General features: G+C 51.0%; 1 protein-coding gene across 3 annotated transcripts in view; it reads left to right on the top strand.

Moving 5' to 3' along the window:
* The first annotated feature begins 3,277 nt into the window (after positions 1-3,277).
* Positions 3,278-9,957, top strand: part of NXPH1 (neurexophilin 1) — a 146,377-nt gene continuing 139,697 nt past the window's right edge. The window contains exons 1-2 of one of the 3 annotated variants that reach the window (XM_027749219.2): positions 3,278-3,715; positions 4,667-4,828. In XM_027749219.2, coding sequence (XP_027605020.1) covers positions 4,775-4,828 — 54 coding nt within the window. In that variant the 5' untranslated portion in view covers positions 3,278-3,715; positions 4,667-4,774. Of the gene's footprint in view, positions 3,969-4,068; positions 4,152-4,666; positions 4,829-9,957 lie in introns of those variants that run through there. The other 2 variants (XM_027749217.2, XM_027749220.2) reach the window with 2 other exon arrangements.

The raw sequence follows: 9,957 nt of genomic DNA, 5'->3' as shown, positions 1-9,957 counted from the left end.
GAATGGAAATAAAATGTACCAACCATAAAAATATTCTGTTCAAACATAAAGATTTCCTTGAAACAAAAGAAATCTATTTAAAATGTGAAGAGGGGAAGGGATAAGAAGAGAAAGTCTGATGAATTAATGGTTGGCAATATGAATAACATTTCAATAAGATTATTTACATGAGTGATATGAGGCATCTGGCCTGCACACTGTATAGTACAAATATAGAAAAGCTGTGGAGGCCATAATCTGTCATTGTAGTGCATATGCAACTTCAGTTGAATTCAGTAGTACTTCAACATGCATATAGATGAGATACTAGAGTTGCATATGCACTACATATGTACTATGCAGCATACAGGCCGGATGCTTCACATCACTCATGTAAATAATCTTACTGAAATATTCTTCATATTGTTAAACATTCATTCATCAGACCATTTTTCTTATCCCTCTAGATCTTCACATTTTCAAAAGATTTTGTTGCTCTCTGACCCACCTTTTCCTTCTTTTCTTTGTTTTTTTTTTTCTTTTTTTCTAAGTAGTATTTCCAAAATAAGAAACATGGCCTCTACAAATAGGATTGCATGAGATTCAGTTCTGTTTACTATTTCATAAATAACTGTCCATGTTTAGACAGGTTAGCTACATTGTGGAGTAAGTTTAGCACAATAATTTGATATTTATCATTACAGCATTGTATTTTCTTTTAGTGCCTCAAGCAATTAAACCATGTGCCCATCCTCCATCGGAACCTGTAGCAGTTATTAATCACTTGCCTTTGTCTTTGGATTTTCTGCTTGCAACCCTTTCAATTGTGCAAGTCAGGATACTATCTTTGCAGAAACAGGGAAGATGTCTAAAGACATTTTAGAATGTATTTCAAAGCCTTAAAAATAGTCCAATTGCATTCTAAAGTCTAATTGGTCTTTTTAAGAGCCCGGAATTTGTGATCCTTTAAAGCCTCAGTAGTTGACACTGCTCTGAGGGAGACCTTATTGCTAAGATTATAAACAGCATCCAAATGTTTGAAATTAAAATTCACTTAAAAAAATCTAATATTCCACTTAAGGTGCTCTACCAATATTACAGAATCACATAAAAGTCAAAAGACTAAGTGCAAAAATCCTAAATGTCAGATTGTCATATGCATTGTATTCCCTTTGAAAAAGTATTACTTGTTCACAAGTGGAGTACTTTGGAGTCTGCTTTTTTTTTTTTTTTTTTTTTTTTTTTTTTTTTTTTTTTTTTTTTTTTTTTTTTTTAATAAAAGAGATCAATCTGGACTCCCATATACTCCTTACTCCTTTCTTCTGGAGTGACAATATAGGAAAGGAGCAGCATTTCTGAAGGAAAGCTCAGTTCCATTCTAGTTGGAAACTTTGTCCCAGTGGCCTTTTGCTAAGGAGGTCAGCTGAAGAGCAAAGAAGCCCTCAATGAAGTCAATGAGACCTTGGATCTGTTCAAACCTGACAGAAAACATGTTCATCCATCCTTAACAACTTTGCCTCAAGAGTCTGCTCACAACTTAAGTAGATGCCACACAGATCAGGTTGTTTAGAGGAGACCTTGCTGAACTTACATCATGAGGAAATTTCAGTGGGCTGAAGTAAAGAGTTTGCTTGTGATTCCAGTGGAGCCAGAAGCTCCACCACAGTTCTCACCTAGGTGAGGTGTCAGCATATGGATGAGAAAGATCAGGAGGGCCTTCTTCTATTTGATCAGATGAAGGAATAATTATTCTCCAAGGATTACTTCCTTGTTGCTCCAATGAAGACAGTGACCAGAACTTGGAGAAACTGATTCAAGTTATACATACAGTAGAGCTGAGTTTTCCTTTCCTGAAGAAATGATGTCTTCTTCAGGAACCTGAGCCATTGGTAATTTCATATCTAAGGTAAGAGTAACTGTGCTGAGTCTAAACAGCAGCTTATTGCAATGATCAGCTGTATGCTCCGTGCAGCTTATGGCAAGTTTGTTCTACGCAAAGAGAGCAATATCTATCTAGCAATCTCTCTCTCTCTCTGTGATATATCTCTAGATTGAGTACTAAGTGTGGTTCAAGCCCCACACTTATGGAGAAGTAAGAGTGAAAGAGATAGGAAGGAGGGAGTTGCAAGGGAGAAGTCAGCTGCAATTTTTTGTTTGTTATCCTTTTGAAACAAGAAGTGTCTAGGCATCTTTAGCCCACACTGTAATGCAGAGGCTGTCTGGAGGGGCAGGATGACAGCTTGATTCCTTGCAGGCTGCACGGTTCTGTCCAAAGCTGTGATGTGAGCACTCCATATGTCTAGAAGAGTGATGGTGCTGGAAGCATATGGAAGTGTCCATCTTCCAGGTGTTTGGAGCAGAAATGACCATGGGCAAAGCTCTGGTGCAACTCTTTCAAAGAGTACTCGTTACCATCTCCATTCTTTTCCCGATCCCCTTTTATTATAGTGTTCCAAACTCAGACCCTCAAATTAAAACAGTATTTTACAGCTTGATACTGAAATCTCAGATTGCAGATATTAATTACCACTACGTGCCCTGAGGGAAGCAAGGATTTGGCAGGACAACTGAAGTCTCCCTTTTCTTTCTTATTTCCCTCTCTTGCTTATTGGTTCCCCTATGGGAGGTGATAAATTTGACTTTTGTTATTGAATCTGGGCATCTGGTAAGGCTACCCTGTGCTGTTGGTATCCTCCCTTTCATCCTGTCCCGGTGTCACACTGGTAATGACACCATTTTGGGGGATGGAAGAGGGTACGAAAAAACCCCACAGGATTCTTTGTAAAGAAGAAGGAAAACAAGGTCAATGAGACCTTTCCCTTTGAGTAACAGCTGTCAGGATAAGCCACAGTACCGGGCAGGGATGAGCTTCACTCCGAGGGGCTGTTCAGCTACAGGTTCCTGCTTGCGTGGGAGAAGCAACCCTTTCCTTCTGGAACTTGTCTCCCGCATCCGCGATCCCGCCACCTCTGTGCCCGGCTGGCGGGCGCCCGCTGCCTTCGCGGGCGAAGCAGCACTGTGGGTGCACGGGACACCCCTGAGGGAGGTGTAAAAACTACAATGAAGGGGAAGAAAGAGAGAGAAGGTGCTCTCCCATGCTCCTTCCAGGCAGACAGCCGGCTCCCGCGGGCAGGCAGAGAAGGAAAGGGGTTGTGCCCATGCAGCAGCGCGGGCAGCAGAGCGGGCAGGAAGGGCAGCGCCCGCACCCCGGCAGAGTCAGGCAGCAGGGCGGACAGAGCAGGCAGCAGGGACAGGCAAGTCAGCGGGGACAGGGCAGGCAGCAGGGACAGGGCAGGACACAAGGCAGGCAGCAGCGCGGGCAGGGCGGGCAGGGCAGACAGCGCAAGGCAGCTCGCGCCGCCCGGGGAGGGCTCTAATTCATCACCCCGTTCAGCGGAGAGGATGGGACGCCGCTAAACTCCCCTTCCTCCCTCCTCCCTTCCCCCTCGCCAAGCAAGCCCCCCCCCTCCTCCCCCCTCCACTCCTCGCTCTCTCTCCCCAAGCAGTGAGGCTCGGACAGTGCTCGGCTTCAGCGCTTTATTTTAAGATGATCGGCCAAGGTCTTTGCAGACAGATTTTATCTGAAGTTAAATAGTGGGCGCTCGCCGCTCTCTCGCCAATAAGTCATTTTTAATAGAGACAAATCGCCCTGGACGCCCCGGAGCGCCGGTGCCGCCGCTCCTGCCCTCGCCCCCCGCCGAAGGCGAGCGGGCAGTCCGGGCAGCTCCCTGCTCCCGTAAGTGTCCTGCTCGGCGGAGCCGGAGCGCGGCCGTGTGCGGAGAAGGGGAGGAGAGGGGGGGAGAGCCTTCCAGCCGCCCCGCCGCCCTGACAGTGCCTGCGCTGGATGCACAGCGGCCGCGGGACACCTCGGCGCGGAGCGCGGCGAGGAGATGCGCAGGGGCGGTGGGCTGCACCGCGGCACTCAGCCCCTCTAGGCTTGCCCATGGAGCGCCCCGCGGAGCCCCGGCCGCCGTCGGATCCCCCACGCCGTACGTATCCCCGCTGCGGCCCCCCCGCGGCGCCGGAGCTGTCCGCGGGCCGCGGGGGCGGAGGAGGGCTGGGGCCGGGTATGGGGGTCCTCGCCCGTCGGGGCGCCCCCGGGCGCGGTCCCGGCCCGGGGCAAGGCACGGCTCGCCTTTGGGAGAGGCAGAGGGAGGTGGATACTTGTGGGGGTACGCAAAACCTGCTCCAGCGTACCGAAGGCAAAGCTCTCTGCCTTGGCTTTAAGCGCCCCGGAGCATCCGGAGCCCCGATTCCAGCGTCTACGGTCCCCTTCTCTCCGCTCTGCTCTCCAGCGCGCTGCCGGGGCTCCGCGGCCAAGTGGCGGGTGGCTGCCACCCGATGCCCACCGAGAGCGCAGGCAGGCGGGCAGGGCTGGCGCTGGCACCCCTGGGCCATCCCAGCCGACACCAAGGGGCTCTCCTACCCAGTAAAAGGACTGAGCGCTGGGGAGTGCTGCCTACAGGCGATCTGCCGCCACCTCGGACCGTGCGATCACTTTGCTCTGACGCTGGATTAACTCGATTTTAATCGTTTTTTGGTTTCCCCCACCCCCATTCACACCCCCCATCTCCTCCTTCTCTCCCGCCCCCCCGCCACCCCGTTCCCTACACACCTCTCTTCGCCCCTTGTCTCAAGCCTAACCTTGTCTTGTGGTCATGGGGTCTATAATTTCATTTTTGTCTAGGCTGGTGAGAGCTCTGCTTGTTCTGTAAAGTGGATGTCAGGTGGATCTATGTTCTGGAAGGAACAAAGAGGCAGCGAAGGCAGCGCGGGGGAAGTTTGAGCGGCGAGGATGCAGGCTGTGTACTGGTACGCGGTCCTTCTGCTGCAGCCCACCCTCTACCTGGTGAGTGCCCCCGGCCTCTCGCACGGGCCAGGGAGCGGGGAGCTCGGCGGGGGGAGGGCACCAGCCTGGCGGAGAACGAACAAACTCACGGCAACTACTTGTGCCCCGTAGCAAGCCCTGCCCCGCCGTCCCGGGGTCGGGCCGGGCCAGGGGCGGGGAGGCGCGGGGCTCGGCCAGGAAATCTCGGCAGGACACGGGGATGTTGCGGGGCAGACCCGTAACTTCTCCTTGGGGGGGCTAGAACAGGGTCGGGGAGTCCCGGGCCGCGTCCCCCGGTGCCACCTCCCGGGCCGGGTCCTTCGGCATCTGCGTGGGCACCGGAGTCCCTCCACAGGGGCTCCTGGACAGGCTGTGGGATGGAGGCAACTTCTTGCCCTCTGCTCCTTCCTGAGGGTGGGAGCCCCTCTGGAAGGGAACCCTCCCGATGTGCCACTACGGGCGGCGCGGCACAGGCGGGAGGGCATTCGGCGGCGAGCACAGCGAGTGTTTTCCGCGTGAAGTGTCATTGACTTTCGTAGCAAGTCTCCTTTAAGATTACCGGGGGAACACGAGTAAACAACGGCGTTATCTCCTTTCACACACACACACACACTTTATTCCCTCTACGACCGCCAGGAACAAAAACCAAGCAGGCTGCTCCTTTGCAGCCCGCGTCCTCTCTCGCCTGCGACGCGTTAAGCAGGCAAACGCTTGGCGGCAGCTCGTCCCCGTGCGACGGGGAGGGAAAAGACCTTTTTCCAGGAGCGCTGCCGAGAGAAGCATCCCAGCTGGGGACTGTGCTGGGGGAGGCGACGGCGGCGGCCCTGCTCCGGCTTCTGCTCCGGCTGCGGCTGCGGCCCCGTCCCCGCGGCCGCCGGGCGCTGCCGCCCCGCCGCTCCCTGCACTGGCGCGGCCGCGCCACCCGGGGGCGCTGCGGGGCATCGCGGGCGCGCGGAGCGGGGGGCAGCCAATCGCGAGCGGACCCGGCTCGCGCGGGGGCGCGTGGTGGGGCCGGTGGCGCGCGCCCCTCCCGCGCCCACGCAGCCTCCGCGCGCTCGACCCATCCCGGTCCATCCCGGCCCATCCCTGCGTATCCCGGCGTATCCCGGCCCATCCCGGCGTATCCCGGCGTATCCCGGCGTATCCCGCGCCGTCCCGTGCCCGCCCGACGTGGGGGGCCCTGCCCTCTCCGGGCGGTGCCACGTCTGTCGCGGGAGTCTCTCCTCCCTGCGAATTTTATAGCCCGGGCTGAGGGGTAGAGGGGTGGGGGAAATGGGGAGAAAAGTGCGTGGCAAATAATCCATCAAAAAAGCCGGAGCGAGATCGATACGTCGTGTTAAATTTTAAATGTGTTTGCTGGCAGTTAAACTGCTCTGGACTCATTACAACAACAGTGCTGGATTTATTCTAATGCGCTGCAGTCTGAACAACAAGCGCATTAATTCTCCTTTAATTGTAAACTGGGAGCATTTGAAAACCATTCAGTGTGCAAATTATGCTGATTCAATTACCGTTTAGTTACAGACTTCATTACCTGAATGCTTTTCTTTTTTTTCTTTTTTTTTTTTTTTTTTTTTTTTTTTCCGAGGGTTTGGCATTGCAGAGTGAAGGAGACGATTTTCCAGTTTCCCCTCCAAACAATGCGAAATATGATACCAAAAAAAAAAAAAAAATCGTGAATAAAAGACAAGCTAGGGGGAGGGAACGCGTCCTTCGGCTGGGCTGTGTCTTCTGCCAAAACATTCGGGGAGGATCCAAAGGATTTCCCTAACACGATTCTTCCTTCTGAATCGATACTTCCACGTTTATGCCAATCTCTTCCTGTTCTCTGTATTTCGGGAGTGACTCTGAAAGTTTGCATTAGGCCATCGCGTGATAATAAACTGCTTATTAGCAGCGAAGCATGAAGTTTTGATTAAAGCTTTAATGCGGTGCCACAAAGCAGCAAGGTGCAGCATTTTGTTGTGCCTATCCGTGTGTGCACATCACTCTGTGTGGACTAGAACAGTTTCAAATTAGGAATTTAATTTTCAGTGCTCAAACTGTTAGGAAGGGTAAATGAAATGGTAGCACAAACAGCTTCCTACCGAGTTTGTTAAAAACCTCTTTTTTTGGGAGGGGTTAACAATATAGGTGAGAGAGAAAATAGCCAGTTTCCCCTTCGCTTGAACTAGGAGGTGTTCAGGGAGAGTGAACTGCTGCGACGAGGCTGGGCTGCCTCGAAGTTACTAATTTACAGACACTGCCTGCCTAGTAATTTCGCTTCACCCAGCAAACCGCTGCTCTTTGTGTGTGTGTGTGTGTGTGTGGTTTTTTTTTCCTTTCCCTTTTTCCCCTCCACCTTTAAACTTCTTTGTAATGAAATCTTGAAGGGGAAAAAAAGTGTTTCTGCTTTTCTCCCCCATTTCAATAGAGCCATATGTCATCCAGCCTCACTGCCTGAAATTTATAGAGGTCATAGCCGATCAAAACGAGTAGGAATTTTGCTGGGCTAGAGATGGTTTGCCGTATTATGTTTATTGATAAGAACATTAGGTGTCCTTTGCAAGACGTGTATTTTTTCCTTGTTTTGAGCTGTGCAGTGTATTGAAAATGTTATATTTGATTTGCAGTGGAAATGTATTTCTTTTGGCCTAAATGGATAACTTAGTACTTATTTGGTAGAATTAGGAGTTAACCTTTAAAGGCTTGCAGTTGTTTTCCTTCTTTACTTTTAGAGAGCTGCAGAAAATGTTCAAACACCTACGCTCGGTCTTATTCACCACGACACTCCACTGCTCTTCTTTCGAAAGCATCTTAGTCTAATTCTAATGGATAATATTTCATTAACTAGCAGTGCTGTTCTGAGCTCAAAATCGTCAGTAAGGAAGCACGTAAATAGTAAAGAAAAAACCCCAAAAGATCGCAGACTTTCACAGGACCGAGTTCTGTTTATAAAGACACCGGGATTTTATACCATTCCCGTAACGGAAACCTTCTCGTTGTACCTCCTGCCTAGCTGACGCTGAATTTCCAGTTCGACACCACGGGACAATAAAAGGCCAGGCTGTTTGTTTTCCTTTCCTCCTGTTTTTTCCCCCCTGTGTGGAAGCAGCAAGCCGTAGAAGCGACTACAGAACGCGCGGGCTGTTAGCAAGGACGGCAAGGATCCTAACGAGTTATTTCTCACTGGGACAGGTCAAGCAGGGCCTCGGAGGAGGAGGCAGATCGTTTCCGTGCCGGCAGCTGCGGAGCCCGTCGGTGCGGCGGGTCCGACGGGCTGTGCCCGGCAGCTCCCGGCGGCGACGGGCGCTCGCCGCGTCCCGCCGCTCCCCGCCCGCATCCTGCGCACCCTCGGGAAACGCGGCCAAAGTGCCTCGCAGATAACAGGACTTCATCCCCCATCACGGTCACAGGCTTTACCCCCGCACACTCGAGGGAGATCTTCCCGCGCCGTATAATCATGGAGTGGTAACATGCACCTCTTTTGCTGGGATCATCCCGGCTCGAAGGGACTTTGGCTCGTTACTTAAGTACTCCTTACCCGGAGTAGCGGGTACGGAACTAAAACCAGTCGGAGTTTTGCGTGGCATGCTGCTAGGGTAAGGATCCCTCCCCTCATGAGCCCCCAACCCGGCTTGTCTTCTCCCAGTAAAGTGTTTATTCACCAGTGGGTTTGTTAATTAGGATACACACCGGAGCCGGCTGGCAGAGCGCTTTAACTCCATGTAGAACTTAAGCAGTACGAGAGCAAAAGGAGGGGTGATTTTTCCCCCCGCGATGAGAGCTGTTTCGCAGGGAGAGCTTCTTTGCGCGGTGCTTTGTCAGAAGAGTAGAACTGCGGAGCTCACGGGGCACCTTCTTTTACAGGGCGATGGCTTTGGCAGAGGGGTTTTGGAAACAGCCTGTTAATCTCCTCCCCGTGCCGGGCTGGGATTTTAAGGTCTATTCCACACCACCACTGTAGCTCGGAGGCCTTCTGGCAGCCGAGAGGAGCTTTCCTGAAAAATCGTTGTGAATCATAGAGGTTTAAAATTGTCCTCAGCGGTGGCACACTTGGTACGGTATTTGCTGAGGGGGTAAACAGAGGGTTAGTGGCTCCAGAGTTTGTGTACATTTAATTTCGCTGTGTGTCGCACTGTTTGCGGTCATTTCACCTCGGTTAATGAAAGCTGTGGTGAACGTGAGGAGATATCATGTGCTAGCGAAAACAAGTTGATTTGTTTTTGCTTCTTTCTTTTTAAAGATAGTTACTGACTGTGTCCTACTTTGTCATGGAAGAAAAAACCCCAAACAAACCACACCTCTATAGGCAGCGAAGATAAAAGAAAAGAGAAAACAAAAGAGAGAGAAGGCATTGTCCTATCGTAATCATTACCCACAGTATTTTCTCAGAGGCATTTGGTGCTGAATGCATTCGGGTATTGCTTTTTTCCCCCTAAAAGAGCGATTTCTTGCAATTTTAAGTTTGACGTCGAAGGCGGGGAGGGCGGGGGAGAGAGCTGGGCGAACAGGGAGAGAAGTGGCTTTTTGTGTGTGGGAGTTTATGAAGCCTTGAGATGGTCCTTCTCCCTCTTTCTAAAGGAGTTAGAGAAACGGTGTCGCGGTGGAGTGGGGGGGGGGGGAGGGGGGGGATTACCCTTTTGGAAGGCGCGGGAATAACAACCGGACTCCCATCTCGTGTAGGCGAGACAAACTATTTTTTTTTTTTTTAACGTAGGATGGTGCGTCCTTTTCTGGGCTTCCCTACTTCCTAATCACCAGGGACCTGTGCTAGTTTAAGAAGGGGTTTCCCCGCACTGAAATGTCTTTTTCCTGGTTTTAGTATACACTATTTCTATTTATTAAGTAGCTGGAGAAAGCAGTCTGGAACAGATTTCGCCTTTTAGGGAGGTACCTGAACATAACCCCTACCTCTCTTCTACTAGACACATCTTCCAAGTCGGTACGGTATCTAGAGGTATCCATTTTAACCTCCTTGATATTTCCCTACGTCTTTAAACCGCCATTTTAATTAACAAAAAGCCAATTTCCCCAATCCTCTTGGAAAGTGCGGTGAAGCAGGTTAAGAAACCAATCGCTTGGAATAGCCAGCACTTGCAGAAAATGAATGTGTGAGCCATCCTTCCCTCCCTAGGATTGGCTTCTGTTCTCCCGATTGGGTTTGGGGG

Source organism: Pipra filicauda, unplaced genomic scaffold (genome assembly GCF_003945595.2).
Source record: "Pipra filicauda isolate LSUMZ 115617 unplaced genomic scaffold, ASM394559v2 scaffold66_size7647185_pilon, whole genome shotgun sequence".
NCBI classification, from domain to species: domain Eukaryota; kingdom Metazoa; phylum Chordata; class Aves; order Passeriformes; family Pipridae; genus Pipra; species Pipra filicauda.
The sequence above is the reverse complement of the archived record's forward strand: the minus strand, read 5'-3'. Positions and strand labels throughout refer to the sequence as shown.